The following is a 22,754-nucleotide window of genomic DNA, read 5'->3' on the forward strand; positions in this document are numbered from 1 at the left end:
GGAGTCTTGCTCTGTTGCCCAGACTGGAGTGCAGTGGCACGATCTCGGCTCACTGCAAGCTCTGCCTTCTGGGTTCACCCCATTCTCTTGCCTCAGCCTCCTGGTATCTGAGACTACAGGCACCCGCCACCATGCCCGGGTAATTTTTTGTATTTTTTGGTAGAGACGGGGGTTTCACCATGTTAGCCAGAATGGTCTTGATCTCCTGACCTCGTGATCTGCCCGCCTCAGCCGCCCAAAGTGCTGGAATTATAGGCATGAGCCACCACGCCCAGTCTGTTTCTTAACACGTAGTTTTTTGTTTTTGTTTTTGTTTGGTTTTTTGAGACACAGTCTTGCTCTGTCACCCAGGCTGGAGTGCAGTGGTGTGATCTTGGCTCACTGTAGCCTCCGCCTCCCAGTTTCCAGTGATTCTCCTGCCTCAGTCTCCCAGGTAGCTGGGATTGCAGGCACGCACCACTACACCCAGCTAATTTTTGTATTTTTAGTAAAGGCGGGGTTTCACCATGTTTGCCAGGGTGGCTTCAAACTCCTGACCTCAGGTGATTCACCCGCCTTGGCCTCCCAAAGTGCTAGGATTACAGGTGTGAGCCACCGCAACCAGCCTCAATATGTAGTTTTGAAAGACAAATCAAGTAGGGAATTTTAAGCATATCGAAGTGGGAGGTCAGGGTAAGTGGCAAAAAAAGATGGAGTAAAAAATCTGCTTTAGGTAGTGTGCTGTTGCAGTCTTCCTAAATCTTCCTCAACCATGTTCATGAACACATCCATGGGACTCCTGCTTCCAGAGTAAGAGGCAGGTATCCAAAGGACAGTGAATTAAAAGACTAAACTCGATCATTTATTTCTTACTTATGACCACATTTATCATCTGAAATAATAATGCAACAGTTATTGTATATTAAAGTTGTTCAACTATTTCAGCCAACAAGAAGTGTCACCCTAGCCTGGCCAGGTTCCAGTTCTAAGGACGTCTGTACTAGACTACAGCTTTATGTGACTAATGGGAACCATCAGTCTGTTATTATGAGGTGCTGGAAGGAGAAAACAATTCTCTTTCCTAAATTTTTATGTGGGTTTTGAAAAATGAGTGAGAAAAAGAAGCAATTACTTACATTCAAATCCCTGAAGTATTCATTATAGTCAAGGGCATATCCTACAACAAACTTGTCTGGAATTTCAAATCCAACAACTAAAAAGAAATATAATTCATCATTTAGATAAAGAAAATATCACTTTTAAATCTAATACTGGCAAATGTGCCTCTCTACAAATATTCTCTAAGCAATTATAAGCCATTTCACATAAAACTCTTTTAGGTTAAAGATGGTTAAATGATTGACAAAAAAAGTAATTCACTTACAGTCTGGCTTATATCCAACACTTCGTGGGGTCCTTTTCACCAGCAAGCTGTTAATTACAAAATGTGACATATAACATACAGAGACTACAGGGCATTACAAAAGACTAATGTTTCTAAACACTCATTTCATCTGTGCTGAGTGTACCATGGTCACTTTTTTTTTTTTTTTTTTGAGATGGAGTCTCGCTCTGTCGCCCGGGCTGGAGTGCAGTGGCCGGATCTCAGCTCACTGCAAGCTCCGCCTCCCGGGTTTACGCCATTCTCCTGCCTCAGCCTCCCGAGTAGCTGGGACTACAGGCGCCCGCCACCTCGCCCGGCTAGTTTTTTGTATTTTTTAGTAGAGACGGGGTTTCACCGTGTTGGCCAGGATGGTCTCGATCTCCTGACCTCGTGATCCGCCTGTCTCGGCCTCCCAAAGTGCTGGGATTACAGGCTTGAGCCACCGCGCCCGGCCACCATGGTCACTTTTAACACACCCAAGGAAAGACTATGAAATGGAGAGCTAAATTATGGGAATTACTAGCAAGGGGCAGCAATGAGTTGACACTACAGACAAGGCCCTTGGTTGATCACCTGGAACCTGAAGGACAGTTCTGAGACCTGCACCCTGACTACCCATGTGTCCACTGAAGGGGAGCTAATAAGGAGGATGAATGGGTATCGAGTGTTAAAGAGCAAAGATGAAAATATAAGGGCTCTCAGTCCAAAAACCTTGGAAATACAATCTGTAAACTGTAAAAGGGTGTGGGAGAGGTGAGCATCACCTTTTATCACAACATTCTTTTCTTTTCTTTTCTTTTTTTCCAGACACGGAGTCTTGCTCTGTCACCCAGGCTGGAGTGCAGTGGTGCAATCTCCACTCACTGCAAGCTCTGCCTCCTGGGTTCATGCCATTCTCCTGCTTCAGCCTCCTGAGTAGCTGGGACTACAGGCGGCCGCCACCTCGCCCGGCTATTTTTTTTTTTTTTATTTTTTTTTTATTTTTAGTAGAGACAGGGTTTCACTGTGTTAGCCAGGATGGTCTCCATTTCCTGACCTTGTGATCCACCCGCCTCAGCCTCCCAAAAAGCTGGTTTTACAGACGTGAGCCACTGCGCCCAGCCACAACATTCTTTTCTTTTCTTTTTTGAGATGCAGTTGGCTGGAGTGCAATGGCTCGCCCAGCTCACTGCAACCTCCACCTCCCGGGTTCAAGTGATTCTCCTGCTTCAGCCTCCCGAGTAGCTGGGATTACAGGCATGTGCCACCACTAATTTTGTATTCTTTTAGTAGAGACGGGGTTTCTCCATGTTGGTCAGGCTGGTCTCGAACTCCCGACCTCAGGTGATCCGTCCACCTCAGCCTCCCAAATTGCTGGGATTACAGGCGTGAGCCACCATGCCTGGCCTCACAACATTCTTTTTTTAAAAGAGATGAGTCTCGCTCTGTGGCCCAGGCTGCAGTGCAGTGGTATAATCACAGTTCACTGCAGCCTTCACTTCTTGGGCTCTAGCGATCCTCCCACCTCAGCCTTCTGGGTAGCTGGGACTACAGATGTGTACCACTTCACCCTGGCTGTATCACAACTTTTAATAACTGGCTTACAAAGAGGAACTTTAGGCTAAAACAACTAGTGTGCCAAGAGAATCAGTATTTATTTTTGAGAGCAAAAGCTGGAGGTGGTATAAGTCAACTCTACCAAAAGCTAATTTTATAACCCAAATGCTGCCTGATGAAAAATATTCAGCCATTAAAAAAAGCTATAGAAGCTGCTTTGAAAGCCTTTATAGATGTTGAAGGCAGTCTCAAGAAAACTTATGCTTTCCCACATATATACAAGATATATACAAGGCAGTCTCCAGAAAACTTATACCTTTCTAGATAAATACATATGTTTAAAGAGCTGGAAAGGGCCCAAAGTGATCTCAACCTGGACTGCACATCAGAATCACCTGGCAGCTTTAAAGAACCAAAACTCAGATACTCAGGCCACAGCCCTGACCAATTACATCAGAATTGCTGGAGGTGAGACACAGGCATAGGTTGTCCTGGGTTTTTTTTTAACTCTCAGGTGATTCCAATGTGCAGCCTAAGTAGATAACCACTAACCTAAGCCGGAGACTCCAAGGGATATCATCTAATCATGCCTCTCATGACTCTTCCAATAAATGGATAGAGGAGACACTTCAATTTCATTTCCATTTAAAAAGAACCTAACTAGCCAATCACAGCAAAAACCCTTCCCTCTACCTGAACTCAGGAATGCTCCAGAAAAGGTATCACTAAACTCAGTGCAATCTGTATTAGGAGTTCAGGAGAACTCAGCACTTCATATGCCTACAGATCTGAATGTTTAATAAAGCTCCATCTGTAAGGCATGACTAGAGTTGCATCTGAAGCATTTTCCATACTGTAAATGGGTAACCGCTCTTAAGAAGATACATGTAAATGGCCAATAAGCAGATGAAAACATGTTCAACATCATTAGCATCAGAGAAACACAAATCAAAACCACAATGAGATACCACATCACAGCCACTAGGATGGCTATAATAAAAAGGACAGTAACAAGTGTTGTCAAGGATGTGGAGATATTGGAACCCTCATATGTTACTGGTGTAAAATAGTACATATACCTTGTTAAACAGTCTGGCAATTCATCAAAATGTTAAACATAGAATTACCATATGACCTAGCAATTATATACTCAAGAGACCTAAAAACAAGTATTCAAACTTGTACACAAACATTCAAGTCAACATTATTCATAAAAGCGAACAGGTAGAAACCCAAATGTTCACCAACAGATGGATAAACAAAATGTGATATATATGTACAATTAAATATTATTCAGCCAAAACAAGGGATGAAGTACTGATACATGCCCCAACCTGGATGAACCTTGAAAACACTATGCTAAGTGAAAGAAGACAGGATATTGCAAGAGTCCATTTATATGGAATGTCCATAATACACAAATCTGTACAGACTTTCTGTAGCAAGTAGATTAGTAGTTACCAGGGGCTGGGAGAAGGAAGAATGACTGCTAATGGGTACAGGGTTTCTTTGGGTTCTAAAATGAAATAGGGGTAGCAGATGCACAACTCTGAATATATCAAAAACCACTGGATTGTACAAATTTAAAAGAGTTAATTTGATGGCATGTGACTCAGATCTCCATAAAAAAGGAATATGTTTACAGTTCCAGAACCAGCTACGTATATAATATGCGAAAAATCTTACTATCTTCCCTACATTCTAAAATGCAGAATTAAGCAGCTGCTCACTTCAATGAGATCAATCACATTATAACCAACAGTGAAACAGTGCTTTGCAGTTAAAAAGACTTTCAAATACATTATCTCCTTGACTCACATAGTTTCCCTGAGTAAAAGATGTTAATAATCATTCCCCTTTAAAGATGAGTAAATACATTCAGAGAGATTAAATATGGAATAGTTACTCAGATTAAGTGGTAGTGAAATGCCAGACTAAACTCCCAAGTCCATGTCTTTCTCACTTTACTGCTCTGCCTAGAACATGAAAACTGGAACTGGGTGAGAAGAACCTTAGAAGTCATCTAGGCCATGCATTCTTTTTTTTTTTTTTTTTTTTTTTTTTTTTTTGAGATAGGGTCTCACTCTGTCACCCAGGCTGGAGTGCAGTGGTGTGATCACAGTAGGCCACTTATTCTCAACAGAGGTGATATCACCTCCAAGGAAGCCAAAACTAATTCTCAGCAGGGAGAGTGGAAATATTAGACATTACAAGATTTGTGACCCTCCAAAACAACCCTACCTGACAATCTTATTCCTTAGTGTTTAATTTCTGAGTATCATATAAGCAGCACTGACGTGGAGTTCATGGAAGATACATGAAATGTATGCAAGATCAGTGCTACAAAACTATGGTGAATAGATGACTTGGGTCAAGAAATGACCCAAGTATTCTTTGAGCGTGTCCTACATGTGGCAACACAAAATCTCTCTCTCACGAACCAGTCTATCTCAATTCCACAGCATATACCAGGAAAGAACAACAAAAGAATACCCGGAGGATTAAAGTCTATGCCACAGTAGATTGACATTTAAAACCCTAAGGAGCATGTAGAAAAACAAGCAAGTGCACTGATTAATTTCTATTAGGTTGGTGCAAAAGTGATTGTGGTTTTTGCCATTTTATAGGATACTACTTAGTGTCCTATAACGTATCACTTATATACTCTCATAGTACCTGTCCCAAATCTATTTAAAAGAAAAACTCACTGATAAACACTTGGACTGGATATTAGAAAAGCCCATACAGTCAAACTGCTGACATATGACTCACTAGAAGGCTTACTCTGATTCAAAGATGCTCGACAGATAGTTATTTTTTAAAAGGGGTTTATAAAAACCTGTTAATCACTTAGAAAAAAGCAGAAGTTAGATCATTACCTGACCCCTACATAAAAACTGCAGATTGATCAGAGACTTAATTTTTTTTAATGAAATTGTAAAAGGAAAAGAAAAACATATTCTTAAATGTTTGTTTGATGTCACTCTATTAAAAACTTAAGGTAGCAAAAGCATACACTGTGAGCCAGGTTCCCTAGGTTCAAATCTCATCTCTACAGCTGACTAGCTCCGTACCTTTGGGCAATTCCCTATGCCTCAGTATCCTTATCTGAAAAGTGGGAATAACAATGCCACCCCAGAGTTGTTGAGGGATGAAACTAAAATGAGAAATAAACACAGGTAGAATTATAAAAGCAAAAGTCAAACAGCATAGGTAAGGTGAGGAGGTGAGGCTGACTTAATAAAAAAGGAAGCAGGCATTATAAAATTTCACTACAGACACAAAGAAGATGCAGCATACATCACTCAATTCCAGGAGGTCCAGATCTTCAGGGCCCACCCCTTCCTATCATTTCCTCACCCCCTTTGGAATCCTTATTCTTAATTTTGTAAGGGGGCTCAAAATCCTCTGCCATGCTACTCAGGACAAACTGATATAATTAGCATGCTGAAAAACCAAATGTTAATATTAGGCAAGGAAGTGATTGTAACTATGAGCTTTATTGACACATGACAAAATTATTTAAAAGGATTATATCTTAAGTCTTATATGAGAGTACATTACTTTTTAAAGATAAAATGACAGTTGAAAACATTTATCCTTAGAAAGAAGCAATCACTTAATCCCCCTTCAAATGAGGAAAATATTCTATGTCAAAATGTCATACATACCTTGCGACCTTGACCATCTTTGGATTATACTGCCTGACCAAGGAAAGCAAAGTCTGCATCGTTTTGCCAGTGTCAATTATATCCTTTCAAAAAAGAAGACATTGCATAGCTTTAAATTCAGAGTCACTACATAAACATAAAGTACCAAAACCCCCATGTATAACTGCAATACTGCCATTCTTTTCAGTGCAGTAATTGTCACCAAAATTCACACGGAGATATTCTGGAATCTATAAATCATCTGGCCCTCAGCAAGCAGTAAGAATGCCAGCCCCCAGGCCTGGATTTTGTAGGCTCAGGGTCATTGACAGCAAATTTAAATATATACATGCACATTTTATTAGGGAGTTATGATGTTGTCCTTCATTATAAAAAGTATTTTAGAATTTTTCCCATAAATGCAAGATAGAGACTCTCTCCTCCCAACTCTCCAATATAGGTGGCTAACAGACTACACTTTAAGAAACACTGCTTTATACCATTTTTAAAGGCACCCAAATTAATAAGGCTATAAAATGACTTTACATAAAAGTGAATCCCAGCTATTTAGTCAAAAGTAGGACTCTAAACAAACCCATCTTTGTTAGGGAAAATATTTTTTAAACCATAACCCTAATGCTTTTCAATAAAAATACTCTTTAAAAATGGAATAAAGCAATGTAAGCCATCAGAAACATGGCTGGAGACTTGTGAAAAATGTAGATTTCTGGGCTGTGGTAGGCAGAATTCTGATGGCTCTCAAAATTCCTGCCTCCTTTAGGGATAAAAAGACTTTAAGACTTTTTAAGAAAAAAGAAAAAGAAAAAGAAAAAAAAATCCTGCCTCTTGGTGTACACACCCGGAAGAGTTCCCTCCCGTTGAATGTGACCAGGATCTGTGAAACTAACAGGATAGCCGCTCCTGTGATTAGGTTATGTGGCAGACTAGAGCAAGATTCTCCTGCTGGTTTTGAAGAAGTCAGCTGCCATGTTGTGAGAATGTAATGGGCTAGGGCATGAGCCTTTAAATAGCTGACAGCAACCCCTGGCCAGCAGCCAGTGAGAAAACGGGCCCTCAGTCCTACAATCACAAGGAACTAAATTCTGCCAACAACCTGAAGGAACTTCGAAGAGGATTGTGAGTCCCTTGATTCAGCTTGATGAGCCCCTGAGCAGAGGATACAGTTAACTTGTACTAGGGAAGTATAAAAAACATGCATGGGAATGACATATATCAACTTTAAGGATAATTGTCATACTTCTGGGAATGAAGGGAAAAAATGGGGCTTTAGTTGTATTATGACCTTTAATTTCTTTAAAAAAATAAGATCAGAAGCAAATATGGCAAAATGTTAATACTTTGTGGTGGGTACGTAGGTATTGAGCATACCCCCTTTTCTGAGTTCAAAATATTTTATAATTAAAATTAAATGCAGGCCACGTGCAGTGGCTCATGTCTATAATTATTCCGAGCACTTTGGGAGGTCGAGGTGGGAGGATGGCTTGAGGCTAGACCAGCCTGGCCAATATGGCAAAACCCCGTCTCTACTAACAACAACAACAACAACAAAATATATATCTATATATATATAGACACACACACACACACACACACACACACACACACCCCTAGCCAGGCATGGCAGCGTGCACCTGTAGTCTCAGCTACTTGGGAGGCTAAGGCATGAGAATTGCTTGAACCTGGGAGGCAGAGGTTACAGTGAGCTGAGATCATACCACTGCACTCCAGCCTGGTAACAGAGTGAGACTCTGTCTTGAAAAAAAAAAAAAAATTAAATGCAAAAGGTCCAAGTGAATTGAGGTGGAAAGAGGTATCAAGGAAGGTTTTGTGGAGGTGACGTTTGACCTGGGTCTTAAATGACTAAAACATGGGATAAGAAGAGAGGGAATAAGGACATTTCAGGTACAAGAAATAAGGAGCAAACAGTGGAAACAACCTAACGTCTGTCAACCAATTAATGGATAACAAAAATGTAATTCAGATGGCATCCAACTTATGATGGTTCGACATGAGATTTTTTTGACTTTAGGATAGATTTATCAAGGTAGTAAATCCATTTTCAACTTATGATATTTTCAACTTCAGATGGGTTTATCAGGACACAGTTGAGGAACACCTGTCTATCCATAAAATTTGTCAGTAAAAAGGAATGAGTGCAGATACACTCCACAACGTGAATGAACCTTGAAAACATTAAGCTAAGTGAGAGAAGCCAGATACAAAAGGCCACATATCGTATGATTCTATTTTATTTATACAAAATGTCCAGAATAGGCAAATCTTATAGATAGCAAGTAGGTAGATGATCAGTTTGCTACGTGCTGGGGGAAGGGAAAATGGGGAGTGATGGCTAAGGGGATTGGGTTTCTTTGTGGGGCAATGAAAATGTTTTAAAATTGAACGTGATAATGATTGCACAATGCTGAGAATATAATAAAAAATTTTGAATTGGCCAGGCGTGGTGACTCATGCCTGTAATCCCAGCACTTTGGGAGGCTGAGGCGGGCGGACCACGAGGTCAGGAAATCAAGACCATCCTGGTAAATAGTGAAATCCCGTCTCTACTAAAAATACAAAGAATTAGCCGGGCATGGTGGCAGGCACCTGTAGTTCCAGCTACTCAGGAGGCTGAGGCAGGAGAATGGCGTGAACCCAGGAGGCGGAGCTTGCAGTGAGCTGAGATCACGCCACTGCACTCCAGCCTGGGCAACAGAGCGAGACTCCGTTTTAACAACAACAAAAAAAAATTGAATTGTATACTTTAAATGGGTGAATGGTATGATATGTGAGTTATATCTCAATAAAGCTATTATTTTAAGAAAAGAAATAAGGAGCAAACAACGGGGCAGAAAAGTAAAGGTACAAGCTCTGGGAAACAGTAAAAAGTATAGAGAAAATGAAAGGAAGCTGGAAAATAAGGTTGGTAATGTATATTGGGGTCACACTGAAAAACTCCAAAGAATGTAGCCTAAAGACTAAAGAATGGGAGAATGGGGTCTGAGCAGGAGACAGGATCACAAGCTGTGCTTTAGATGTTTGTAGGATTCAGTAAGATAGAAAGGTTTCAATAGATGACCACAGACAAAGATATAGATATATTTATATCTACATAGATGTATATATTGATATATCTCTATCTATCTATCTATCTATCTATCTATCTATCTATCTATCTAGAGAAAGAGGCTGTTAGACAGTGATAAGTGATCAGGAAAATAAAAGTATTGAGGAGAAATAGGAAGTTGACAGCATGAAAAAGTGAGATTTTAGATAGGATGGCCAGAGAAGGCCTAAATAAGAAAATGACTTATGAGTAAAAACAAGGGCCCCTAAACCTTAGCATGCATCAGAATCACTCAGAGACTTGTTAAAGCATAGCTTGCTTGGCCTCATCACAGATATTTTGATTAGGTAGGTTCTTGTCTGATATTAATACTTTTGGTCTAGGGAACCACATTTTGAGAACCACTGAGCTAAAGGAAGTAAAGGTTTCCCTTAGCTTACTAGCGGGTAACCCTAGGAAACTGCTTAGCCTCTCCGTGCTAAGATACAAAATACTTTAGGACATAATGACAAATGGAAAATAGTCTATAAATTATAAATATTACTTTTTATGTACCAAATATTACATAAGACAAAATCTAAGCAAGATATATATATACATAAAATATAAGATATATATGTATATATTATATATAGATAAATAGAGAGAGAGTTATGTTTTGAAAGAAAATATTTCAAACTAAAAAAAGAGAGGTAGGAAGCATACCATTCCATTACTGGTAAAAACAAATTACTAAGTAGTCTTTACAAAAAACCAGTCTCACTCCTTTAGAACACAAGCCCACCATTAAAACTGATGCAGAGGAATTTCTTTCCCTGGCTTACCTTTAGGATGGTGTATACTAAATTAGAAAAATCATAAATGTTATATTAAAAGTAAATGTGAACTTACTTCCACAATCAAGACATTCTAGAAGAAAAAGAAATGAAAATCAGTACAATGAATAAGATGGTATTTCCAATTATAAGTCAAATCACATCATAACAACCCTAAGGAATTATTCACACTCTTGTTTTTAGATACTTTATTACATCAAACTCTCCTTTAAACAAATGGGCCATCTGCTGGGATTTGGAAGCCTGTAATACTGAAATTTTCATCGTAATGGAAATTTTAAAAACAGAATTTGACCCATTTGTTTTAAAAATACTTTCATTACTTAACAAGAGGTCTAATCTTGGGCAAGTCTTGAAATTTCTCTGGCCTCAGTTTCCCATGTGTTAAATGAGAAACTTGGAACTAGTTGGTTTCTTATAGTTTCCTGACTCTAACATTCTAAGAATTATATTTGTACAATAACGCAAAAACCATATGGACTCCAATTCAAAATATATTTTCTCATTAGGCTAAAATTGATCTGCATTTTCTGGATGTGTCCATATTCTTGGACTACACTAAAAAATGATACCAATGCTTCCTCTCACCGTAAACCCTCACTTCGCTTTCTACATTTAAGAATTTTATAGCTGGAAGAGTCCTTAAGAGAAAATACCATCTAATAATTACCCCTCAAAATCAAGAAAGTCCTATCTGTTCTTATGCTAGTTATAAGAATGAGGCAGCATTTTGGTTATAAACATTGCCACAAGAAGATTCATGATGTATTGTTTATCTGTAGCTCTCATCATACTCTGTCACATAACTATAGCATAAAGATTTTAATGTTCTATATATTCTTCTAAGATAGTGTTTACCAGAGTAGGGCACAAAAGAGTCACTGGTTTGCAAGAAAGATTAGAACTTTTTAATTTTTTACCTCACCTTGTTTAATCTATGTTTTTGTATGTATTTTGTAACATATATAATATTATTACCATAAATCATATATAATTTAAAATGCATATATTAGGGGTAAATGCTCAGAAAACTTTTTATAAATTGGGCATGCAAATACAAGTTTGAAGACTCACTGTTCTAGGTATTAAAAGTAAAGTTATAACCAAGTAAAGCTTCTACCTTTTCCTGTCTCAAAGCAGTTTATTGTTGGAGGTAAGATCTCTAAGAAGCCTAAACAGGTCCAAGTACAGAATGAAGTAAGGCTAGTCCATAATTTATGGCAAGCAATTCATACTACTTCTCTCATGCTGAGCTATCCTCAGTGAAGCAGCTACTATAGACAACTGCAGCCCATTGGTAGCCTATTTTACAGGCAGGAAAAAATTACTTTTTATTCAAAGTGGAACTCAGGATATGGTGAGAAAATGAATACAAAAAATAGGGTCAATCCAAAGGCACACAGCAAATGAGTAACACAATTATGTTTTTTTCCCATTTGTACGAGATCACAGTAAATTCTAGTAAATTGCAAATTTAATAATACACTAAAAAAAGCCATGTAATTGTTCAAATGAATCCCAGCATGGTACAAGGAGTACAGACACTAGAGTCTAAAAAATAAAAGAATGCCATTATTGAGAGTTTTTGAATTATATCAAGTAGTTACATCTCTACTTAATAAATGACAAAAATGAGGAAAGAGGCCATTTGATAAAATGAAAATAGCCAAGAAGTGGTATTAGAGACTTGAATACAGGTATTCAGGGTCCAAAGTTCATCTGCTCAAGTATTAACTGGCGAAAAAAAGGAAAAATATTTATATACATATTTATCTGTGCACAAAAATGCCCCCAAAAGACAAAATGAGGCCAGGCACGGTGTTTCACTCCTGTAATCACAGTACTTTGGGAGGCTGAGGCAGACGGATAGCTGAGATTAGCAGTTGGAGACCAGCCTGGTCAACATGGTGAAAACCTGTCTCTACTAAAGATACAAAAATTAGCCGCACATGGTGGCGTGTGCCTGTAATCCCAGCTACTTGGGAGTCTGAGGCAGGAGAATCACTTGAACTGGGAAGGGGAGGTTGCAGTGAGCCAATATTGTACCACTGCACTCCAGCCTGGGCAGCAGAGCGAGACTCCATCACAAAAATGAATGAATGAATGAATGAATAAAGAAATAAATAAATAAAATAAAATGAAACAGAAAGTTCAAATAATCCCATAATCTTACCACCAAGAAATAACTTTCACTCAATTTATACTTACTGATTTTTCCATAATAAATGTACTTTACTGTGACTATCATGAAAATAAAGTTATTTTAGAAACAGAGAACTGTTTCAGATCAGATCTATGTAGTAGAACAGAGCCATTAGGTGGGAAAGATGAGATCAAGCTAAATCACAGAAGGCCTAAAAGGCTAGGTCTATTCCAGCACTAAAAACTGATTAGATGAGTAATGGCTTCAACAGCTTCTAAATATGGACAAAGCATGCTGAAAGGGAAGGACAGGTCTAGCAGTGGTATATGAAATGAACAGGAGGGGCAAAGCTAATTTCTCCTCTGAAGTTTTCCAAATACGCTGAGGAGGACATTAGTTTGACATGACCCTGATACGGGACAAGAGAATTTCACACAAGTTTTACATGTTAAAGTTTTCTTATAGATACTCATTCACATAAGCAATGAACACTAAAATCTAAAGAAAAAAAGAGTTTTAGAGTCAGGTCTGCATTCAAATTCAAGCTCTACCACTTACTGGTTCTGTGACTTTGGGCATGTCTTTTAACCTTACTGAGCCTTAATTTCCTGATCTGTAAAATGGGGATATTGTCTCCCTCACAGGATTGTTGTGAAACTTCTATGAGATTTAATGCCTTTATATTTGGCACAGTGTAAGTAAACAATAACTTGCAGCTTCAAAAAAAAAGCAGTAGCATTCCATCATTATTGGTCACTCTCAAAAAGTTTTTCCATGTACTAGAAGATAAATATTCAAATATCTTAATATCTCCATTATTTTCAGGTAAACAGCATGCTCCTGAACAACCAATGGGTCATCGAAGAATTCAAAAGGGAAATCTAAAAACATCTTGAGATAAACTACATGGAAGCACAATATACCAAAACCAATGGTCCACACCAGGAGGATTTTAATGTACTAAGATAACTCTTTGAGATTTCTTAAAATAATAGTATGTCTGAATTTATTGAGTGCATTTATTTACCAGAAACTGTTGTAAGAGCTCTACTTGCATTATAGCACGTAATCCTCTTAACTCTATGGCTGCCATTATCAACCTCACCCTAATCACATATGGGACAAAAAGAGGTTAAGTAACTTGCCCAAGGTCACAGTTAGGAAGTACTAAGCCAGGCTTTCAATCAGTTGTCAGGCTCTGGAACTCACACTTTCAGCCACTACATGATACTGCTTTGCTATCTTTTAGGAAACTATGTTAGTCTATCTCAGGAAGACTCACATAGTTTTCTTTCTTTCTTTTTTTTTTTAAAAAGGCTATCTTTTCCTCCATCAATGTTTTTTGAAGGATCCCAAATTAGAGTCCCACAGAGGCAGACAGCAGTACTTCACAACAGGGACGTTTAAGGTTAATGTTGGATTCTACTGTCTTTTTGCTACATGACCTAGGGAAAGATAATTAACCTAGATTGCTTCTAAGGGTTAAATAACCCATTTAGTTATACTATGTAAACTATCTCTTAGTGATTGAAAGCACACTGTTACTAATTGACTCTTGATATGAAGTGCTTTTCTTTCTTCCCCTTCAAGATACATACCTTTCCAGTTAAAGTTGAGAGATCATCTCCTCCGATTACTTTTATGTCCCCTGTTGACTGGTCATTCTAGTAAAAAAATAAAAATAAAAAATTTAAAAAATTAAAAAAAAAAAAACAACTATATATATATATATGCACACACACACACACACACACACACTTATATGTATACCCTCATGTACACACACAAACTTCAAATTAAATGAGAACTAGAAGATTTGAGAAGTTAGCTATCTAATGTTCATAGCATTATGATATTCTAAATGACATGAATTATAAGAATTAGGTTTCCTGAAATGAATGACTAGAAAACTTTCAAGTAGAGATTAGTAAAAATTAAAAAGTCCTAATTGGCCATTACTGATTTGATGTTTTTAAGAGTCCTAAAATATAGGTTACATTCATTTTTAAGTGGGCAGTATTATAACAGCCACCCATCTTCAATCACAGTGATTTCTGAATTGTGAGGGAAGTTATTAGCACGACAGGTGTCTGGTTCTGGCCCTGTACGATTCCCATGAGTCAAGCAAATTGTAAGGGCTGGTCTATATCACACCCAACCCCAAGGATATGTCCCTCAAAAGTCTAGCCCAGGCCCAGTCATTTTCAGCATTGTCTGGGAAACCAGGTCTGATTAGTAGTCCTTTAAGGAATACCTTAGGCTCCCATTTTCCTGCTACCACAGAATCCAATAAAACCCTTACAGGAGATTCAATGGGAAATGCTCAACACCCACTGCAGTTGGTGGTGACAATGACCATAATTTGGCTGTGCTGGATTCAGGACAGAAAATTTGGGTGAAAGAGCAGTTGAACAAAAGAGCTTCGACTTGCCCTTGCAGAGAGCAAGCCATACCATACCATAAAGCCACAGCAATTACAACGGTGCAGTACCAGCACAGTAAATGAACAAAGTAGAGCCCAGAAACAGACCCAGAAATATATGAGGATTTAGTATACAATAAAGATGGTATTTCGAGTCAGTAGGGAAAAGATGAATTATTCAATAAATGATGTTTGGTCAACTAGTTACCCATTTGGGAAAAAATAAAAGTATGGTCCCTACCTCACAGCATACACAAAAATAAATTCCAGATGCATTAAAATCTAAATGTAAAAAATAAAGCCATAAGTGGACTGGAAGAAAATATAGAAGAATTTTTTTTAACATCCATAGAAAGGGTAAAAACCCAGGCATGACATGAATCAAAACTGAAAAAGTTCTGTAACGAATATCCCCTTTTATATATTGGGCTCCAACAATAAGAACCCATAGGAAAATGGAGAATGAACACAAACAGACAATTTATAGAAGAGAAGGCCATAAGGTGTAAAATTATATCTATGTGAGAAACAAACACTAAAACAATGAGATTCTACTGTTCACCCACCCATACTGGCAAAACTTAAGCCTGATAATATGCTGAGGGGAAATAAGCACTCTTGTTGGTGAGAGTATTTATTGGCATAGCCTCTTTTGTTAAAATTGCAATACACATGTCACTTAACCCAGTAATCCCACTTCTGGAAATCAATGCTACAAAAACACTGACAAGTATACAAAGATACATTAAAGAGTGTTCACTGGGCCAGGTGCGGTGGCTTCACGCCTGTAATCCCAGCACTTGGGGAGGTGGAGGCGAGAGGATCCCTTGACCCCAGGAATTCAAGGCCAGCCTGATAAACACAGCAAGATTCTGTCTCTCTTTTTATTATTATTAAAAAAAAAATGTTCACTGTACCAGTTGTTCACAAAAACGAACTAACATGTCCATTAACAGGGAACCATTTAAATTAATCAAGTTCATCTACACAACGTAATACCATGCAACTATTAAAAAGCACGTGGTAATCCAATGCACACTGAGACAGAATAATGCTATTAAAAACACCAAGGAGTGGAACACTGTGTTGCCTATGACACCATTTTTATTCAACATTTAAACAAATTTGTTTTTTTTTTTTTTTCATTTAAACAAATTTGTAACAGCAATTGCATGAGTAGTGAGAATGGGGTTTATGAGACTTTTCACTTCTATGTGCTTCTATTTTTGTTATGCTTCTATATATACATCCATTTATTATGGAGTATTACTTTCGAAAAACACAAATGGGCCAGTATTGTTTGGTGTTGCAAAGTGAACATATGACTTCTGATATCAACCTTTGCATATTACTTCTCATTTTAGGGAAATTACAGACATCCCTTATTCCAACTAACTTAAAACTCAGCATTTCAAACATACAGAGTTGATGGAAAAAAAAAGAAAAAGAAATAAAAAAGAAAGAAAAGACAACAAGCTTCAGATGACAGTGACTCACACCAAATTATTTACACTGTAAAGCCTGTTAAATAGTGACATCTTCTGGAGATACTTGGTATTACAGTCTTGACTCCAGTTGATCTCTTTTTACAGAGACAAGAGGAATAAAGGAAAAAATACTCAAGAACTGAAAAGTATGGAGTTATGGAAAAATTGCTGTGATCCAAAGGCTATGGTGATAGGATAAGAAACAAGAGAACTCCAAGCAGTAAGACACTGCTGTTCTATTAGCATCCAAACCTTCATATTCCTGTTTGCCCTAAGGCTTTTTTAAAAAATAGAGACAGGATCTCACTATTTTGCCCAGGCTGGTCTTAAACTCCTGGACTCAAGCGATCCTCCTACCTCAGCCTCCTAAAATGCTGAGATTACAGGCTTGAGTTATCATACCTAGCTATTTATTTTTTCTTAACTCTCTCGCCTGGCCTATAGCCACCATGGAAGCTAATAAAGAATATTAATTTAAGAGTAATGGTATAGTTCACTACATTGGAATACAGGTATAAGTGCCTACATTGTATATGGATGGCATACATGGATCAATTACACCACCTGGGTGGCCAAAGGAACTGCGCGAACCTTCCTCCTTGGTTGTCTGGAACAAGCTTCCCACTAGATCCCTTTACTAAGTGCCTCCCTCATCTTTAATTATGGTTAAGTCTAGGATAACAGGATTGGCAAAGGTGAGGGGAAAGCTTCCTCCAGAGTTGCTCTACCCTCCCCTCTACCATCCTATCTCCTCACTCCTCTCAGCCAAGGAGTCCAATCTGTCCTGAACTCAAGAGTGTCACTGTCAACTACATAAAATTGCCAGAGAAGCTCTTTGGGACTGAAAACACATACCCTTAATGTCTTTATTTCTATTTTGTCTACCTCTTCAGTCTAGGTGAAAAAATAAGGATAATAGGGAAGAACTTTGTTTATGCCTACTTGTCCGCCCCTAGGAATTTTGAAAACCTCTAGGTAGCAATAAGAACTGCAGCATGGTATAGGAAAAGCTATATAGAAGTGCATAAGAAATGGGCTGGAAAAGAACTGCTTGGAACAAACAGGGAGGTTGAACTATAAGGAGAGAAAGCAGAGAGGCTAATCAACAAGGCTGGGTTCCCAAGAGGGCATGATGAGAATATTACTAAGGTAGGAAGTCCTGGCTCCATGTCCCCTTAGTGGCTTAGTACTATGCAGCTTGCTTTCTGCAGTGAACTTCAGACCTTTCTTTTAGGATCCTAGAATGGAATTTTTTTATTGGAAAACAGTCATCCTCTCAACATTCAGGCAGGCCCCAAGTCTACCACACTCAATCACATTTTCTCTTCATATCGTAATCTCTCAACCATCCTCTGTCCTTTAACTGTTTTCTATACCCTGATCAAATGCCAACAAAAGTGAGAATGTTAGAATCATGTATTTTTAGAGGTAGACTGTATCTCAAGATAAAAAAAATGGCAGATATTCCATTTTCCAAAATATGTATGCAGAAAAAATAAGTATGGAAGGATATATGCTCAGGTAATAAGTTTATTTACTTGTATTTTATGAATTCTTTTAAATAAACACATTACTTAAAAAAAAAAAAAAACTAAAGGTCTCTGTCAGTTAAAAAATGACATTGATGAAGCAGGGCCCTTACAGATCATCTAGTCCTACACTATCCCATACGGTAGCCACATGTGGCAATATAAATTACTTAAAAATTCAGTTCCTGTGTTGCACAAGATGTGTCAAGTGCTCAAAAGCCACATGTCACTAGTGGCTCTGTACCATACAGCAGAAGCATAAAAGATTTCCACCCTCAAAAAAAGTTCTATTGAACAGCATTGCTCTAATTAAATAAAAAATACCATTTAGCACAACACAGTAATAGAAAAGATTGAAGAGGCAGTGCTGATACTTAAAAACCTAGTATTTTCAGCCAGGCATGGTGGCTCCTGCCTGTAATCCTAGCACTTTGGGAGGCTGAGGTGGGAGGATCACTTAAGCCCAGGAGTTCTAGACCAGCCTGGGCAACAGGGTGAAACCCTGTCTCTACAAAAAATACAAAAAATTAGCTGGGTGTGGTGGCATGCGCCTGTAGTCCCAGCTACTTGGGAGGCTGAGGTGGGAGATCACCTGAGCCTGGGAGTTCAAGACTGCAATGAGGTGAGACTGCACCACTACACTCCAGCCTGGGTGACAGAGTGAGACCCTGCCTCAAAAACAAACAAACAAACAAACAAACAAAAAACAAACAAAAATCACCTGGTATTTTTAAGTACACTATTTTCAAACATTCAAAAGTTATTTCATCCTATCTTCATGGTTTCCATTCTATGCCTGGGTTGGGATTAGGATCTGATAAAATAAACGTGTGCAACAGAACCACTTCTTGTGGCTATATAACAGATAATCAATATGTATCTGCTGAATAAATTATTCAATTTTCTTAATTTTTTTTCACAAAATTGTGGTTTCAAGGGAACAGACTTGACTACTACACCTTGATGTTCTAAGAATTAGGGGACTTATATAAAACCTCAGTTGCCTGATAAGGACTATATCAAAGTGAAAAGCCATGGGAAAGAACTAGAAAGTACACTTTTGAACCTAGTTCTGTAGTTTCCTTATGCCACAGATAATACACATTCCCATTCCTGCCAAATTTTTTCTCTCACCCCGTCTATGGTCTCAATTCAATAAATAGGAGAAGGACATGAATTTGCTTTGGTTGGTAGGTAGGTTGGTAGGCAGGCAGATAGATAGATAGATAGATAGATAGATAGATAGATAGATAGATAGATAGATAGATAGATAGATCGATCTAGATATCTATAGATAGACAGATAGATAGATAGATAGATAGATACAGAGACAAAGATGGAGACAGAGATGGAAATAGAGACAGACTTGCAGAAGATAAGTTCTAGGTAAATTAGTGTCAACATCAAAGTGGTATACCTACATCTAACTATTCTGGAGAGAAAAGTATACCTCAAAGAAACTGACTAAACACATACAGAGAAAAAGTTTAAGCTGAAAGCTACTGCCCTCTTATATGAGACACTTTAAGAAACTACTTGGGGGGCAAGTGAGAAAATGGGGAGATGCAGCTCAGAGGATACAAAGTAGCAGATATGTAGGACGAATAAGTCTAGAAATATAATGCACAACATGAGGCATATAGGTAATAAAATTGTGCTGTATTTGGGATTCACACTAAATGAGATTTTAAGCTCCTCTTGCCACCAAAAAAAAAAGGGTAACTATGTGAATTGAGGGATATGTTAATTTGCTTCACTGCAGTAATCTTTTAACCATCTGTATGTATCCCATAACATCATGTTGTATACGTTAAATATACAGACTACAATTTGAAATAAAAAACTACTCCAAAACTTTCTGCATTTTTAATACGCTCACTCAAAGACAGTATTAATTTGCATATTTGATGTTAAACAGATAGCCTAATCAAGTCACTATCAAGATCAAGACTAAAGCTACAGCTTTTCTCTTTTGATGCTTTTGAGATACACATGTGTGTGTGTGTGTGTGTGTGTGTGTGTATTTTAAATTATCGTTTTGGCCAGGTGCAACGGCTGACATCTGTAATCTCAGCACTTTGGGAGACCAAGGCAGAAGGATTGCTTGAGACCAGGAATTTGAGACCAGCATAGCAAGACCCTATCTCTACAAATAAAAAAAAAAAATTAGTCAGGGGTAATGGCATGTGCTTGTAGTCCCAGATACTTGGGAGGCTGAGGCAGAGGATCCCTTAAGCCCAGGAGTTCAAAGCTGCAGTGAGCTATGACTGTGCCACTGCATTCCAGTCTGGGCAACAGAGCAAGACCTTGTCTCAAAAAAAAATTTCTAATTAAAGATAAAGAGTTATAGTTTTATGAACCTTGACTGCAACTGAGGGAAAAAAATCCCATAATTGGCAAAATGAATTGTCTGCTTACAAAACTTCTGACTAATAGAGAATGAATGATAGGAAGCCCACATTAGAGGATCCACATCAGTTAAAAAGTTTTTCCAGATAAGAGTGACTGAGTTCTACAGAGTTAAAAGATTGGGTTCAAATCAAAGACTTGTAAGATCTTGAGTAAGTTACTTAATTCCTCTGTGACTCACTCTTCTCAAATGTAAATGGAGATAATTTGCAACTCAAAAAAAATAAAAATGAAAAAGTTTTCTCTAAGATTGCAAATTCTAAGGATAATTTCATTTTAATTTCAGTCATTTAGTCTGAATACACCATAATGCAGACTAATTTTCCCTCTGCTTAAGGTCGACACAAAAAACATTTCCAATAAAATTTACTTGTGTATCAAGTTTTCCTCCTGAGGCTTCATTGTTTCTTTGGTAAAAAAAATAAATAAATAAAAATTTAAAAACCACTAGATTGGGTACAGTGGCCCATGCCTGTAATCTCACTTAGGGAAGCCAAGGCAGTTGGATTGTTTGAGCCCAGGAGTTTGAGATCAACCTGGGCAACATGGCAAAACCCTGTTTCTACAAAAAAATACAAAAATTAGTCATGTGTGGTGGCACACACCTGTGGTCCCCACTACTTGAGAGTGAGGTGGGAAGACTGCTTGAGCCCAAGCAGAGGTTGCAGTGAACCAAGATGGCACCACTGCACTCCAGCCTGGGTGACAGAGCAAGATCCTGTCTCAAAAAAAAAAAGAAAAAAAAAAAATCACTGACCAGGCACGGTGGCTCACGGCTGTAATCCCAGCACTCTGGGAAGCCGAGGCGGGTGGATCACCTGAGGTCAGGAGTTCTAGACCAGTCTGGCCAACATGGTGAAACCCCGTCTCAACTAAGAATACAAAAATTAGTCAGGAATGGTGGCAGGTTCCTGTAATCCCAGCTACTTGGGGGGCCAAGGCAGGAGAATAGCTTGAACCTGGGAGACAGAGGTTGCAGTGAGCTGGGATCATGCCATCGCACTCCAGCCTGGGGGTCAAGAGCGAGACTTCGTCTCAAAAAAAAAAAAAACAAAATCACTATAAAATTGAAATAAATTCACAACAAAGGAAATACATTTGCATACTTAACCTTCTTTTTATTTATTTACTTATTTTTAATATTTTGAGATGGCATCTCGCTACGTTGCCTAGGCTGGTCTTGAACTCCTGGGTTCAAGCCATCCTCCCATCTTGACTTCCCAAAGTACTGGGATTACAGGTGTGAGCCACCATGCCCAGTCCATATTTAACTTTCACTTTCTGAATATCACAGGACAGAAAAAGTCATCAAATATATAGTACTATATTTCATTGCTCCAAGATGCACATTCACACTCTATTAATAATAGCTCTAACTTGATGTATTACAATTGATGACAATTTACAATTATAACTGGTAGTGTTTCTTTCTTGGCAGTATGAAAAATAGTGCTAAGTCTTAAAATCAGCGGCATCTTTAATTTAATGAAATTGGTATTTGGAATCCCCAGGCAATTTCCCATCTAGGCACTAGGTAAATAAAATCCTACCTAGCTACTTGGATTAAGAGTACGCATGTGTGTGTGTACACAGAGAATTCTTTAGAATATTCTAAATAAAAAGTGGCAGTGATATTTGGAATGACTGAAATCCTTTATAATTTTCTGCAGTTGTATTTTCTTTCTTATTTTTTTAAGACAGGGTCTCCCTCTGTCTCAAACTCCTGCAGTCTCAAACTCCTGGGCTCAAGGGATGCTCCTGCCTCTACCTCCCAAGTAGCTGGGACTACAGGTACATGCCACCATGCGCAACTAATTCTTTTTGTGTAGAGATGAGGTCTCATTATGTTGCCTAGGCTGGTCTCAAACACCTGGCCTCGAGTGATGCTCCCACCTCGATTTCCCAAAGCTGGAATTATGTGTGCCACTGTACCCAGCCGTATGTTTTCTAACAAGCATGTTTTCTTTAATAAGAAAAATGGAGTTTTTATTTAAAAAAAAAATAGATGGGTGTGTTTATATCATAATGCTTCTTTATATAGTCTGGAAACATTTAATAGTTCATAGAATATTTCTTTAGGATTTAATATGGGTCAGCAGATTTTAACTCACTGTTTCAAATTGGTCAAGATCAGCATGTAAAAATCATACTAACATCAATGTTATTGATGCTGCAAACAATTTAAAATTTCCATTTTACAGTTTTACCAAATTAAGCTGCCTAATGTTTTATATGCATATATGAATATCTTACATGACAAACTGCTGAATTATTAAACAGGGTAGAAATGTTAC

At 38.2% G+C, this 22,754-nt stretch overlaps 1 protein-coding gene across 1 annotated transcript in view; it reads right to left on the reverse strand.

Annotated features, from left to right (window-relative positions):
* The window catches only part of HPRT1 (hypoxanthine phosphoribosyltransferase 1), a 41,817-nt gene that overhangs the window by 888 nt on the left and 18,175 nt on the right, over window positions 1–22,754 (reverse strand). The window contains exons 4-8 of the mRNA XM_023198853.1: window positions 14,212–14,277; window positions 10,526–10,543; window positions 6,571–6,653; window positions 1,364–1,410; window positions 1,116–1,192 (exon numbers count right to left, since the gene is read on the reverse strand). Of these exons, the coding sequence (XP_023054621.1) occupies window positions 1,116–1,192; window positions 1,364–1,410; window positions 6,571–6,653; window positions 10,526–10,543; window positions 14,212–14,277 (291 nt within the window). The remainder of the gene's footprint in view (window positions 1–1,115; window positions 1,193–1,363; window positions 1,411–6,570; window positions 6,654–10,525; window positions 10,544–14,211; window positions 14,278–22,754) is intronic.

This window comes from Piliocolobus tephrosceles, chromosome 12 (assembly GCF_002776525.5).
Source record: "Piliocolobus tephrosceles isolate RC106 chromosome 12, ASM277652v3, whole genome shotgun sequence".
Classification (NCBI taxonomy): Eukaryota; Metazoa; Chordata; class Mammalia; order Primates; family Cercopithecidae; genus Piliocolobus; species Piliocolobus tephrosceles.